This window comes from Myotis yumanensis, unplaced genomic scaffold (genome assembly GCF_028538775.1).
Source record: "Myotis yumanensis isolate MYYU_CA2020_CCGP unplaced genomic scaffold, mMyoYum1.0.hap1 SCAF_18, whole genome shotgun sequence".
Taxonomy (NCBI): domain Eukaryota; kingdom Metazoa; phylum Chordata; class Mammalia; order Chiroptera; family Vespertilionidae; genus Myotis; species Myotis yumanensis.
Window position 1 is genome coordinate 33,911,679 of NW_027223769.1, and position 14,650 is coordinate 33,926,328.

General features: G+C 49.3%; 1 protein-coding gene across 1 annotated transcript; it reads left to right on the top strand.

Annotated features, from left to right (window-relative positions):
* The first annotated feature begins 532 nt into the window (after positions 1–532).
* On the top strand, positions 533–13,555 carry CFAP20 (cilia and flagella associated protein 20). The gene is made up of 6 exons (XM_070398342.1): positions 533–838; positions 10,088–10,167; positions 11,099–11,210; positions 11,911–12,099; positions 12,380–12,490; positions 13,154–13,555. Exons 1-6 carry the CDS (start codon positions 755–757, stop codon positions 13,157–13,159), a joined length of 582 nt encoding a protein of 193 aa, XP_070254443.1. The 5' UTR covers positions 533–754; the 3' UTR covers positions 13,160–13,555.
* The last annotated feature ends 1,095 nt before the right edge of the window (positions 13,556–14,650 follow it).

A 14,650-nucleotide genomic window follows, 5' to 3' on the forward strand; every position in this document is an offset into this window, starting at 1 on the left:
AACCCTGTTAGCAATGAAAGCAAGGATGCACACACGGCGCCTGGTACAGTTACTGCCCAATCCAGGTTACTGCTTTCACTCCTCTGGGCCTCAGCCAGCAAGCTTCCTTGGCATGGCAGCCGGGCTCCAGGTAAGCACCTCATCACAAGCTCCTTGCTCCACTTTTCTTTGGCGCTTGTAACTCCTCCTCGCTCCTCAGGAGGCGGGGCCTGGCCCTCCCGCCCTCTGGCCCCACCCCCGCCGGGTTCCCATGACAGCATGCCAGTGTCGAAAACACATTCTATCGTCACGTCTCCTTACGCTTCCAAAAGCTCTGCGATGACGACGGAGAAAAATAGTCCCTTGGCAAAGGCGTTCTCTTCACGAGGAGGCGGAACTAGGGCGGGGCTTACGGGCGGAAGGAAGAGGAAGTCCGTGATCCCCACAGCGGGATTGGCTCCGCGCTCCCAGGGGGCGGGCCCAAGTGGGCGGAGGGATCCACGTCGAGCTACGGGTGGCTCGCCGCCTCCACTTAAGGCAGGGAGCGCGGCGCGGGCGGCAGTTGCTGTGGTTCCCGTCCCGGCCCGGCTTCGTTCTTGTGAGAGCGGAAGCTCCTGGACGTGGCGTCCCGAGTCCAGGTGGTGGTAGCGGCTGTCGACCCCGAGGTCCGTCGCTCAGCGTCCCTTGTTCGAACCCGGGCCGGCCCCCCTGTTTCGCCACTTGGGGCCCGTAGCCAGGTCGCTCCGGCGCGGCCGAGGAGAAGGCCGCGTGCGAGATGTTCAAGAACACGTTCCAGAGCGGCTTCCTCTCCATCCTCTACAGCATCGGCAGCAAGCCGCTGCAGATCTGGGACAAGAAGGTCAGGGGCCGGGGGAGGCCAGGCCGGGGCAGGCCAGGCCGGGGCTGGGGTGGGGGGGCGTCGTGTCAACAGCCGGGGGGCCGTCTGGGTGGGAGTGGCTGGGGTCTAGGTGTCCAGGGGCCGAGCTGTGTGGTTCGCTCAGGGGTTCCTCGCCGCAGACTTGACCTGGTCAGTCCATTCCTCGGAGCTGGGGTGTCCCCGTCTGTACCCGGCGGAGTCCAGAGGGCCTCGCACGGCCCGGCAGGCACACACTTGCTGGCGGTTGTTTTGGAAACGAAGAGATGAAAGCAGCTGCTGTTCACGGATCTCACTGATGTGGACGGATACCCTGCCCGGTGCCAGGCGCGGTGCTGGGCGCCAGACACGGAGTTTTTTAAAAAATATATTTTATTGATTTTTTTACAGAGAGGAAGGGAGAGGGATAGAGAGTTAGAAACATCGATGAGAGAGAAACATCGATCGGCTGCCTCCTGCACACCTCCCACTGGGGATGTGCCCGCAACCCAGGTACATGCCCTTGACCGGAGTCGAACCCGGGACCCTTCAGTCCGCAGGCCGACGCTCTATCCACTGAGCCAAACCAGTCAGGGCCAGACACAGAGCTTTTGTTCCAGAACCAGTTCTATTTGGGCTTCCTTCGCTTGCCCCCCCACCCCCCTCCTTCTACTGATTCCAAAGGGTCAGACCGTGCACCTGCTGCACACTCGGGGTGACCGGGGGCCTGTGGCCTGCCTCCCCTCAGTGCCTGCCTTCTCCAGCAGGGAAATTGCAGGGTGGTGATGGAGTCTTGTCGGCATGAATAAACCCGCAGCCCCGTCCAAGCCTCAGGGTCTTTCTTCGGGCATCCGGGCATCCACAGGATGGCCCCGACACTGACCCCAGGAGGCCATGGCCCCGTCCACTCTTTGGAGATGTGCAGTGGGGGGGGGCATGTGTGTCTGGCAGCCTGAGGATTGGTCTGCGTTTTGTTACCTTGACATTTCATTCCTCATGCAAACTCCCTCACAGTCAGCTGGCTGCACCCTCTCCTTCATAGACGGGAAGGTTGGCACTGACTGCGGGAGGGAGGCTGGTCACTGAGGGTCTAACAGTGGTCATGCTCTCCCCGGGGGAGAATGCGTGCGGAATAACCGGAGTAAGAGGTTTCCTGGTGGTGAAGCCAAGACCTTGGGATTTCACCTCGGAACGACTTTTCTGTCTTCCTTTACCGGCCGGTGAGCGTGTCGGGCTGCACGGCGATTGGGAGAGAACGGGGACCGCCTTCTGCCTGCGACCCCTGGGGAGCCCTGCGTTCTGTGAGCAGCTTCCAGGTGGCGGCTCACAATGTCCTTTTGCTAAGGTCGTTGAAAGACTGGAGTGGAACAGGTCTGGGCCTTGTGCATAAGTGGGAACCGGACCACCGCCGCCTTCCGCAGGGATGTGGTCCGCAGCCGAGAGCTCATGCCCAGAGTATTGCACAGGAGAGCAGTTCCTTCACCTTTTTCCTACGTCACTAAGGGTTCCAGGTACGTGCTTTTGTTCAAAGTGGAATCAAATCTCATAGACTCCGCGAAGAGAACGCGCAGCCAGGGTACCAGGAAGCTGGGAACTGTGCGAGGCTTCTCAGCTGTGGCTTGACTCAGTTATGGGGAGAGTGGCCTTGTGTGCCCCTTGAACTTGGAATTGTAACCAAGTGCCAGTGTAAGGCAATGAGATGGAGAATGGGACGCGATGGAGGAGGAGACCTTACGCTGAGAATTCAGTGCTCGGACCTCGGCAGTTCCGTCACGTGGAACCTGGATTAGAGTTGCCCATTGAACCCTTCTGGGCTTGCTCGTCTGTAGTTATTTTTCTAATGCCGCTTTTTGACTAGTCAACATGTTTACACATGGAACATAGAAGCAAAGTAACCATGGCGCACTGTGTCCCTTAACAACGCCACTAGAGGTCGGATGGTACCCGAATGACATAAACACATGTGAAAACATTGCTAGATCAACTGGTGGAGTACATGGAGTAAATTTTGGCAAAGAAAACTGTAGAACGGTGGTTCTCAACCTTCTGGCCCTTTAAATACAGTTCCTCATGTTGTGACCCAACCATAACATTATTTTCGTTGCTACTTCATCACTGTAATGTTGCTACTGTTATGAATCGTAATGTAAATATCTGATATGCAGGATGGTCTTAGGCGACCCCTGTGAAAGGGTCGTTCGACCGCCAAAGGGGTCGCAGCCCACAGGTTGAGAACCGCTGCTGTAGAGGAACACTCATTTTAAGCAAAATTCTTCCCCTGGGGCAAGGGAAGGAAAGGGAGAAAAAGAGAAAGTTTGGGGCCAGATTCACAGGCTTTGTTTTACGTGCCTTTTCTCGCTGTACCATACAGTCCTCAGGGAGTGTTGGGAATCCAGTTTGGTCCAGGGAACCCTGGGAATTGATATACTTATCAAAGATTTATTGAACAACAGCTAAGTGACAGGCATTGTGTAGATTTGAGGAGATACAGAATTCGAGAAGTATTTTCCCTGCTGGGGATGAGGGCAAAACTTGATGGAGAAAAGAAAGGACTGTTCACATTGATCAAGAAATGACCCTGGCCCTAGCCAGTTTGGGTCCGTGGTTAGAGTGTTGGCCCTCTGACTGTAGGGTCTCCAGTTTGATTCCAGTCAAGGGCGCATACCTCGGTTGTAGGCTCCATCCCCAGCTCCGGGTCGGGAGTGTGCAGGAGGCAACAAATCGATGTGTCTCTTACATCAGCGTTTCTCTCTCTGTGTCTCTCCCCCTCCCTTCCTCTAAAAATCAATGGGAAAAATATCCTCGGGAGAGGGTTAACAACAACAAAATGATTCCAACCTTTGCCAGTAGGTACAGCATATTGGCTCTAATGCATATTTTCAAATTATTATTTTGATTTCACAAAATTTTACTATTTTCCTTCCTGAGTTTATGGAGAGAGAATTCCTGTGATTTGTTTTCTGCGAAGAATAATCTTGGAAAAATTAGGCTTGGTTTCTGTTTAGGCTCTGTGTCTCCTTAGGAATGTGAGGAGTGAATTTGCAAACTCCGTATTTGTGGGTGTGGTTACATTTGTATCCCACTCTTTGAGGTTCACAGCCCCTCTCCCCTTCTCATCCCTCAGATCTCAACTTAAACATTATTTCATTGAGAGCGTAAGTGAGGTATCTCCCTCTAGACTACAAGTTCCTAAAGGGGAGGAGTAGTCCCTGACCTTGAAACCCCAGTGCTGGAGTGTGATCAGGCTCCTTGGATTTGTGGCCTGGTCTGTCTCAGGTCCTCTGCTGAGTGACCTTGGGCAAGTGCTTAACTCCTCAGTTTTCTCATCTTACAGTAATGCCCCCCCTCTCTCCTCGTTATGGAGATGAAATGAAGATGTATATGAAATGCTTAGCAACAGCGTTATAGCATGCAATATTAAATAGGGCAGGAAACGGAGGGGTTTGCTCAAGAGTAAAAAAGTTTATATTTGAGCTCAGTATTCAGATGCTGAGGAATAGGAAGCCCAGACTTCTGATATCAGGATACGTAATTTAATCGTTATATCATGGCTTTCCCAGTCCAAAACCCTTAGCATGGTCTAGTGCAGTGAGGCGAACCTATGACACGCGTGTCAGAGGTGACACGCGAACTCATTTTTTTGGTTGATTTTTCTTTGTTAAATGGCATTTAAATATATAAAATAAATATAAAAAATATAAGTCTTTGTTTTACTATGGTTGCAAATACCAAAAAATTTCTATATGTGACATGGCACCAGAGTTAAGTTAGGGCTTTTCAAAATGCTGACACGCCGAGCTCAAAAGGTTCGCCATCACTGGTCTAGTGCCTGCTTACCTAGTTCTCCAGGCTCACCTGCCCTTGGCTCACCTGTCCTGGACTCCCGTCTATTGAACCTACTGAACTGAAAGGAGCCCTGTTCTCTCTCACCTTCATTCAAGCTTTTGTATTTGCTGGTCCCTCTGCTGGGACCTGTGCCTCCACCTCTACTTCAGTGTCTAGGCCACAGCTTACAAGCACTCCCTTGGGTTAATTTCTGTCCCCTTGCAGAATTTCTCCTTCCTTTTCATCATACTGAATCACAGTTGGTTTTTAAAATTTTTTTAATGTATTGTTTTGAGAGACAGAGAGAAACATTGATTTGTTGTTCCACTTATTTATGCACTCTTCCATTGCTTCTTGTATGTGCCTGACCGGAGATAGATCGTCCCAAAACCCTGGTGTATCGGGATGATGCTCTAACCAACTGAGCTACCCAGCCAGGGTCCTCAATCACACTGGAAATTAGCTGCTGCTTCTTTTTTTAAAAAAAAATATATTTTATTGATTTTTTTACAGAGAGAAAGAGAGAGGGATAGAGAGTTAGAAACATTGAGGAGAGAGAAACATCGATCAGCTGCCTCCTGCACACTCCCCACTGGATATGTGCCCGAAACCAAGGTACATGCCCTTGCCTGGAATCGAACCTGGGACCCCTGAGTCCACAGGCCGACGCTCTATCCACTGAGCCAAACCAGCTAGGCAATAGAAATTAGCTTCTTATGATCTGTATTCCTGGCTAGACTTATTATTCCTTTCTAATAAGCTTTGCAATTTTTCAAACCAAGAGCTTAGGAGAAATTAGGGGTTTCTTAAGGTTTCCTTAATTTCTGGGCCTAGTAAGTATTACATTGATTAAAAGACTCTTATGTGTACTGTAAACATTACTTCTGGTTTGTAAAGAAAATACCAGGAGCTTTTGTTCCTACTGATTGCCTGTGTAACACATCATTCTCAGTCCTCACTGGTAATATCCTAAAAGCCTAGTAGGTGAGAATGTTAATTCCTACAGGCTTCTCTGTCTGTCTCCTCTCACCTCGGCTCTCTCTCAGCTGCTGCTCCTCCCCTATTCCTAAGCTAAATATTAGAACCAGAGTCTCTGTGGCTGTTGCTGGATGGTATTAGATTCCCATTCCCTGTTCCTAATTTAAAAAGTGAACAAAGTCTCCAGAAAGAAGCTCCCACGTCCCAGCTTCTAATGAATGAACCTTGTTGGTCCATGTTAAACTGACACAATTTCCAGTAGTAGAATTGACAGCACTCGGACGTGAAGGTAGGAAAACTCTTTTTTTCAGACTTTCCCTGGGTCAGTCTGATGGTGTTCTCCATTGTTCTGAGTAATAGCTTTTCCTATAATTGGGCAAAGGCCTGATTTTAGTGACGCTTGCCCTGTGGAGGCGCTGTTACAAAGATACTGGTTAACAGCGCATACCACTGCCCTTACTTTAGCTCAGGGTTTGTTGCACGCGCCCAGAGTTGCCTGGCTGCTGTCTGATTGCCCTGCGAAGTGACCCACTGGAGCCTGGGAGGCCAAGGCCTTGCGTCGGAGCTATGCCCAACTCTCCCCACAGAGGTCTCCCTCTGCCCGTTTTCTGAGGGAGCCCAGCCCCTAGCAGAGCTGGTTTTGCTGAAACGGACAGCGCTAATGGCTTACTGTAAATTGGAACATGTGTCACTTAGACTAGGATACCAGATGGCTGGGGGCTCAGCTGTCTGCCAGGATAAGTGGGTGGAACCAGAAAAAAAAAAAGAAATGGGTGGGGGGTAGGAAATGGAAACCACTCCTGTGTTATTTTTAACGCACCTGTAGAAATAGAGAACATTGGCCAGCTTCCTCCCAGTAGTATTTTCCCCGTCAGCTTGACCCTCCTCCCTGGGGCTTAAGTCAGTGTTGCTTATTAGTTGCCCCAGCAACGATGGAAAGCCTGGGAGAGTGATTGCAAGAAGGGCTGGATGGTGCCCTTCCCGGAGTCGGCAGAGGCTGAGGACCATTCTGACTTGCACTTGTCAGTTGCCTGGGTGCTGAGGCTCCTAAAGTGCCTCCAGCTCATCGCTTGGGGAGTTCATGAACTTTGAACAACTGTAAGATTGGCTTTATTTATTTACTTATTTATTTGGGGGGAGTAAAACGTGTAGGCCACACTTTGATAGTGGGGATATGTTTGAAATAAAAAAGAATTAATGTCACAAATAATTGGCACTTTCTAATTTAGAGAGGGAAGTAAAAGAAAACCTGCTTCTACCATGAGCAGTAAATGCTGACCGGCTCATCTTATCTTCATTTCAAAGCCAGCCTGCCGAGCGACCTCTGACCTGGAAGGGGCTGAGGACAGGAAGTTGATGCTTTCTGAGGCCGTGTGTCTTGTTATCAGTGTTGGTCAGAAGCGGGACTGAGGAGGGGGTTGCTTCCTGGAAGACCTTGCAGTAGACATGAGCCAGATTGCCAGGGGGTTAGGAAGCTTGCCCACACTCCTTCCCCTTTCCATCCTAGTTCTAGTGCCCAGAGAAGAGGTTTGGGAGGTTTCGCACCCTCTCAGTGCTCACATCTCTGATTAATCGCATCTCCATCAACCTCCATTCTTTTCTCCCCGTGAGTTTGTATTTGCAGCCCTTGAACTTCAATAAAGGAAAAAAATCATTCACTAATAGATCAACATAATTTGATTTCATAGCGCTGGCAGCTTGGGATGTGAGAATACTGTGTTTTCTTCTTTGAGGCCTGAGCAAAACCCTACTTAGCTTGTCTCACCACCAGCCAGGCTAAAACTCGAGAGTGATAGGCATTCCTTCAAAAAAACTGCCTTGGTTCCCCTGAGTTCTCTTGTTTGGGGGCCACATTCATTAATTTTGTAAGAAATAAGTTTGCGAGTGTGGTTGTTGCTATGTGGCTGAAAGAAAGTTCCCTTTAGGAAGTCATTGAAAGTCAACACTGAGATGATAGAGGCAGCTTCCCTAACGCTCCCGCCCTGTGAAGCCCCCTAGGCCTGGAGTGAGGGATGGCCTGAGAGGCCTTGGGGATGTAAGATCTGAGGCCAGTGCTTTCAAACAATGTTGGGTAAATTGCAACAATTTGCACTTTAGCAATAGTAGCCCATGGGCACTACTAAATACTTAATCCTTTCAATTTAATCATCTGTTTGAGTATTGCCTTAGTACCTTTTAAGGAAAGAATGAAGCTAGATTACAGGGAATAATTAGCAGTATGTTACAGAATTGGTGTTTGCATCTTGTTAGAATACTGCCAGCTCTTATCATCACGTGATTTGGAAATAATTTCCTGACTAAGTCCTCCTTCACCAACACCTCCTGCTTTTCCCCAGCAGCTGTGGGCCAGCAACTAGAGGACTATCGCCACTTGGATGGGAGGGTTCCTGTGGGGATGAGGTGGGCAGTGGTGGCATATGCTGCACAGATCCATGCCTTTGTGCTCTTAATCTCCCTTGGAACGAGGCCTAGAATCCGAAGCAGGAGGGCATTGGATGTCAGCAGCTTTGTTTGAGAAGCACTTCAATGTGACGTCTGTGCCCTGAGAACCAAGAAATGCCACATTGGCAGAGATCGGGCCCGTCCACCCCGCAGTCTGTCTCTGACAGTGGCCCCAAAAGATGATCTGTGGGAAAGCATTCCTGCTGGCAGCCTCCTGGCTCTGTGGTGTGATGCACCCAGGATCTCTGGCTTCCTGTTAGTAGTTCATGGTGGATATGTTATCCAGGAATGTTTTAAAATCCTTCTTGAAACTATTCATATGTGCCAGCTCTTAGAGTGACAAAGTCCAGAAGTCAGCAAATATGTGAGTGCTTACTGTATGCCTAGCACAGTACTAAGCATTGTAGACGATACAAATGATGCTTAATACTTGGTCCCTACCCCTGAGCTTACACTTTTTTGAGAAGATAAGACTCAGTTGCAACTTGTAGAAAAAGATGGCCAGTGATAGCAGATGTCACCTGGGCAACGCCAAGCACACCACGAGTGGATCAAGTTCACAGTAACAGAGCTCAGAGACTGATGTTTAAAAATAGGATGACATATTATTAATAACTTATGGTGAAAAAGACAACTATTAGCCCTAGCTGGTTTGGTTCATGGTTAGATCATTGGCCCGTGGACTGAAGGGTCAGGGGCTCAATTCCGGTCAAGGGCACGTACCTCTGTTGCAGGTTCCATGCCCAGCTCTGGTCGGGGCGCTTACTAGAGGCAACCAATCAATGTGTCTCTCTCATCGATGTTTCTCTCTGTCTCTCCTCCATTCCACTCTCTCTTAAAATCAGTGGGAAAAAAATATCCTCAAGTGAGGATTAACAAAAAAAAGAAAAATACATCTATCAGACGGACTGGACACTGTGTTCTCTCCCTTATGGGAATCTAATGGGAAGCCAAATGAACAATTATTGAATTCGACAAACAGCCCAACACAGCCTGTCTTCACCGTCCCTAGAAAAAGACCACATTTGTCTTTCTGATGAGTCCTGCTCTAAAGCTGGTTGATCCTTTTCATGTGTTAATATGTTCAGCCCTAGCAGTCCAGCCCTGTCTCTGAGGTATCTTTGCACATCTCTGCTCTGTTCATATTAGGTGCTTAAGAGTTGATTGCTTGAAGGTAATTCTTCTTTCCTAAATATTTTGAGAGGAGGCACCTGTATCGAATATTGATTCCTTCCCCTCATATACCTCCCACATATGCAGCAAACAATACAAAACAATGTAGGATGAAGAGCTTGATTGTGTAGTGTGGGCTATTTAAGCCAGGAAAACAAGTCGGAGAGGTCAGTGTGGGCTGGAAATGCTAATGAAGGCTTCTGTGTGGGGCACAGATGGGACTTGAGTTCATACTTGAAAAAGTAGAAACTCAGGGGAGAGAAGGTACGGAAGCGTGAAGGAGGAGTAAACCTGGGGGAGTAGCGCTCATGTTCTGGTTGCCCCTCCTCAGTGACACTCGGCACCTGCCTTTCTGGCTGAAGAAGAGCGAGGCAGCCTGGGGCAGTGGCCGGCCTGGTCGGCAGTCCTGGCCTCTGACTTAGGAGCTGACATCTGCACTCCCTGGTGTCTGTCCACATGTGTAAGTGGGAACAGTGCCACCTGTCTTGTGATTTTTGTTGTGTGGGAGGGATTAAGTGAGAGAATGTATATGAATGTTCTAATGCATAGTAGCAACTCATTAAATGTTAGCTGAATGAATGGAGCTGATTTCTTCGGGAAGAAATTTATCCTGATTTATAGGTTGCTGAGTCCCCTGTGATTCCTGTGGTGGTTGATGGGACCCGGCATAGCAGTAATAGCCTGGTTTGCTTACACATAAACTCAACATAGCATGTCACAGACTTCCGTGCTGTCCCCCTCTGGGCCACTGTGGTTTTCTTTAAACGGTCCCATTCATAATCTTAAAGTTGTTGCCAAATATTTCAGTACTAACCAGTTTAATTTTCTTCCTTTTAGGTACGGAATGGCCACATCAAAAGAATCACTGATAATGACATCCAGTCCCTGGTGCTAGAGATTGAAGGAACAAATGTCAGGTCGGTTGAACTCTGTTTTCCTAGAGACACTGTCCAAGGAGGCGGTGCCTCATGGAGGTGAAAGGCACAGGCTGTCTGGTCAGGCCACCTGGTGTGCATCCAGCTCTGCTGCTTAGAGTTTACCTTGGCAGGTTACTCAGTCTCCTTGGTCTTCGTTTCCTCATCTGTAAAATGGGGATAATAACAGTACATCTTTCCTGAAGGGTTATTGTGCAGATTAAATGAGTGAATGTGGATAAAACACTTACTAGTAGAATCTGCTTAGCACATGTTAAGCGCTGTGCAAATATTAGATATTATTAATATTTAACCAAGGTGTGTGTGTATGTTGGGGGTGGCCATTGTGGGTTTTGGTGCCAAAATGGTCTTAGTTTTGGCTGTCATTTGTTGGTTCTCTTAGACCAGAATTAGATCTTCTCTTACTGGAAGGACTGCCTCAGATTCACTGGTCTGGTTTTGCTTTTCAGGTATTTTATTGTTGGTGTCTAGTCCTATGTTGAGCTTTTGTTTCAGAGTCCAGCATTTTTTTTCTAATTATTCGGGAATATGTTCTTACTGATTTTTAGAGAGAGAGGAAGGGGGGGCGGGGAGAGAGAGAAACAATGATGTGAGAAAGAAACATCAGTTGCTTCCTGTATATGCCCTGACTGGGGATCGAACCTGCAACCCAATTATGTTCCCTAAACAGAAATCGAACCCTCAACCCTTTGTGTATGGGATAATGCTCTAACCAACTGAGCCACCTGGCCAGGGCCAGAGTCCAGCGTTTTTTAAAACATTAGCTGACTTAAGGGTTGAGGGCTTCATTGGCTGATGTGTCTGGAATTTGTAGATCTGCCTTTCGATTTATCCTCTTGGGCTGTGGGTTGTTGCTGTGCGTACAGAGAGGAAAGGATCAGTAGTGTGTTTATTGGCATTTCCTTCTCTACAGCACCACATACATCACGTGCCCTGCAGACCCAAAGAAGACATTGGGAATTAAACTTCCATTCCTTGTCATGATTATTAAAAACCTGAAGAAATACTTTACTTTTGAAGTACAGGTAAGTGTGCGCACATGAATGTACATGTTCTTGGCTGTGCCAGAGAGGTGTCCCATCAGCCTGTAGGAAAATGTCTTCTTTTCTGCCTGTGTCGTAAACTTGATTCAGCCCTTATTATTTTGACATACATTTGGTATTAGTAATCATAATTTAATGCCGAGTTTTTAAAGAAACAGTAAATTTAACTATAGCGATAAGATTTCAAAACTTAAGGGTTAGAGCAGTGTTCATTTGGGGAGTAACCGTTTAATACTGAGTTATTGTTGGTTGCTATTCTAGTGGCTGCCTCCTGCACGCCCCTACTGGGGAACAAGCCTGTAACCGGGCATGTGCCCTGATTTGGAATTGAACCATGTAGTGCATGGGTCCACGCTCAACCACTAAGCAACACCCGCCAGGCTATTTCTAGTATTTTTTATTTTCAAAGGGAAGAATGTTTATGAAGTCATTCTATGGCCTGAGAGCCTGGTGGGTGGGTGTGTCATATGTCATAAGCAGCTGGTGTTGTCTTGGCAACAAATAAGATAAACTTGCTCCTTCCAGGCCATCTGCATCCAGTGTGACCTGTGTCTGGTCTGTTTATCCTCCCTTGGGCCTCAGCCTTGGAAATCAGGGCTGTGCAAGTTCAGGTCCTTGCCTTACCCAGATTGCTAGCTTCTTCCGGGGTGGAGGGAGCGTGACTTTTGTCTCCATTTCACAGGTACTAGACGACAAAAATGTGCGTCGGCGATTTCGGGCAAGTAACTACCAGAGCACCACCCGGGTGAAACCCTTCATCTGCACCATGCCCATGCGGCTGGATGACGGCTGGAACCAGATTCAGTTCAACCTGTCCGACTTCACTCGGCGGGCGTACGGCACCAACTACATCGAGACCCTGAGAGTGCAGGTGCCAGGCCCTTTCCAGATGGAGCCCACGTGAGACGGGGGAGGCTCTGTCATTGGCTTGGGTCCACGTGACAGAAGAGTGGGTTTCTGGATCAGGCCCCCAATGCAGGGGGTTCTGCTCAGAGATAGCGGGAGAATATGGCGAGCAAATCCCTCTTGTCAGAATCCACCCCAGGGGATGACGCTTGGACAGCACCGTGGGGTGGGGGAGCTCTAGGAGGACCGGGAGATGAGGAAGGACAGTCACGTTGAGTTTCTCAAAATAAGCCTGGCATCCACAGATCCATGCCAACTGCCGAATCCGCCGGGTTTACTTCTCAGACAGACTGTACTCAGAAGATGAACTGCCAGCGGAGTTCAAACTCTACCTCCCAGTTCAGAACAAGGGGAAGGTGAGCAGCCCGGACCCCCGAGGAAGGCCAGGCGGTGGGTCGGGAGGCTGTGTCCTGGAAAGGGCTCTGCGTTGGCCTGGAGAATGGGGTGCCTTCCCATCTAAGACCTAAGTCTTCCTGCTGTCAGCACCGAGTCAGGAATGAGCCTGGAAGGTTCTGTTGTGCTCCTCCACCTCCACAGGTGATCCTGCCCCTCCTGGGGGTTCGGGGTGCAGGGAGTCACAGGTACCCATCAAACCACTATTTTAAAAATCCTCACCGGAGGATATTTTTCCCATTGATTTTTAGAGAGAGTGAAAGGGAGGGAGGAGGGAGCAGGGAGGGGGAGAGAATCATCGATGTGAGAGAGCCACATCAATTGGTTGCCTCCCGCACATGCCCGACCAGTGCTGGGGATCAAACCGCAACTGAGGTACGTGCTCTTGACCCTTTGATCCACAGGCCAACACTCTAACCACCGAGAAAAACTGGCCAGGGCCCATGGAACCTCTTTATCAGCCCGTTGCTCTCTCCTCTGACACGATGGCAGCGCTACCTGCCTGCTGCTGCTGACGTGTGCATTTCCTGCAGCTCAGCATCCTGCGTGCCACAGAGCTGGGGGATCAGGGCCCTGACCATCTATTTCTGATAACTTGAATCGATGCCTCTTTTTTTCCCCTTCAGCAATAACTGGAATGCAACTCAAGGGATAGACCCTGGACCCGACTCTTAGTTTTAAAGGAAACTATCTGGAGGACAATGCAGAAAAACAAATATTTCTATTAGTTCACTGTGCTGTGGTTCTTTTGTCTGCTCCTTGGTGTCCCTTGTCGCGGACACAGTGACCATGCCGTACGTAACGCATCGTAAGTACAGTGGGGATGCGGGGCTCCTGGCGTTTATCCCGCTGCCACCCCAGCGCGTGGGAGATACCTTCCCACGAGCTTACAGAATTAAAGGTGTCCATTTCAGACCAAAATCTCTTTCTACGGTTTGTTCTTTGTTTTATATATTATCTAAATATATGTATATGCTTGTAATACTCATAATCTGGAAATGAATAAAATGTTATATTCTTGGTTTGTACATTTGTTCTTAGTTTGTGTCTTTTTGAATGGTGACGTTTCTCTTTTTTTTGTGGTATGAAAATAGAACTCTTTCCAAACACAGGCCCATACCTTCGTGCTGTGCAGTAGCTGGCAGTGAGTGCTTAGAACAAGACTGAGCTATAGATACTGACTTGGAACAACTTTCAAGATGAACAAGTGGAAAAACCCAGGAATGGTGCAGGACTGAGAGGGGCACCTTCTCGGGCTTGGGTCCCGAGTCACTGAAGACAAAGCACATCTAGTCCGATTGCCTCTGTGCCAGCAGCGCCCCCAGCGCTGGAGCGGGCACCACCTCCCCACTCAGGCTCCACAGGAAGTACCTGCCTGGACTTGGGGGCTTCGGGGAAAGCGGCTTCTTTAAGCACAAATCACGTGAGAACTGAAACCTCCCAGCATGTGCCACTCACACTCACTCTGGGGCGTGCTCGCTTAGACAGGTAATTAATTTACGCACGTGAAACCCTTAGCCACCGCTCTACATGTGATCATGCCTGGGGAAGCAGTTGGGGCGCAGACCAGAGCACATGTAGATGCACCTAGATGACCTTGAAGGACACACAGCACAGTGATTGCGTCTGGAGAGAATGGTTATGGTACCCCCTGGATGCTTTGTTGGACACTGAAGAATATTTTTCGAAAGGTAACATTTATGTAATAGAAACGTGGAAGTCGAAAGGAACGAAGGGCCATCCTAGACACTGCGTTCTCCCTTCCACCCGGAGAGGCCGGGATGGTGGGCGGAGCCGCTTCGGCTCTGATGAGAGGTGAGAGCACGCAGTGCCCTGCCTTCTGAGCAGTTAAATGGTGAGGGCACCTGCTCCACGTCCTCCTCAGTCTGCTCCCGGCCAGCACGGCCAAGTCTGCGAGGGGGCAGGGGCTGCGGGAGGGGAGGGTGGACGAAGGTGCCCCTCCCTACCTCATGGCTCAGTTCCACTTCCCCTCAGTCGTTCGCTGCCTGGCACGTAGGTGGGCTCAGCTCATACTACTCGGCCCTTTGTCTCCTGCTAACGACCAGACTGGAGCCCCTTCCCCCTGGGGGCCGCCCTCTCCTTTGCGAGCCGCCGGCGTACAG

Coding starts and splice junctions, on each gene's coding strand:
- CFAP20 (XM_070398342.1), top strand. CDS start 755: ATGTTCAAGAACACGTTCCAGAGCGGCTTCCTCTCCATCCTCTACAGC. Junction 11,211..11,910: donor ACTTTACTTTTGAAGTACAG/GTAAGTGTGCGC, acceptor TCCATTTCACAG/GTACTAGACGACAAAAATGT. Junction 12,100..12,379: donor TCGAGACCCTGAGAGTGCAG/GTGCCAGGCCCT, acceptor TGGCATCCACAG/ATCCATGCCAACTGCCGAAT.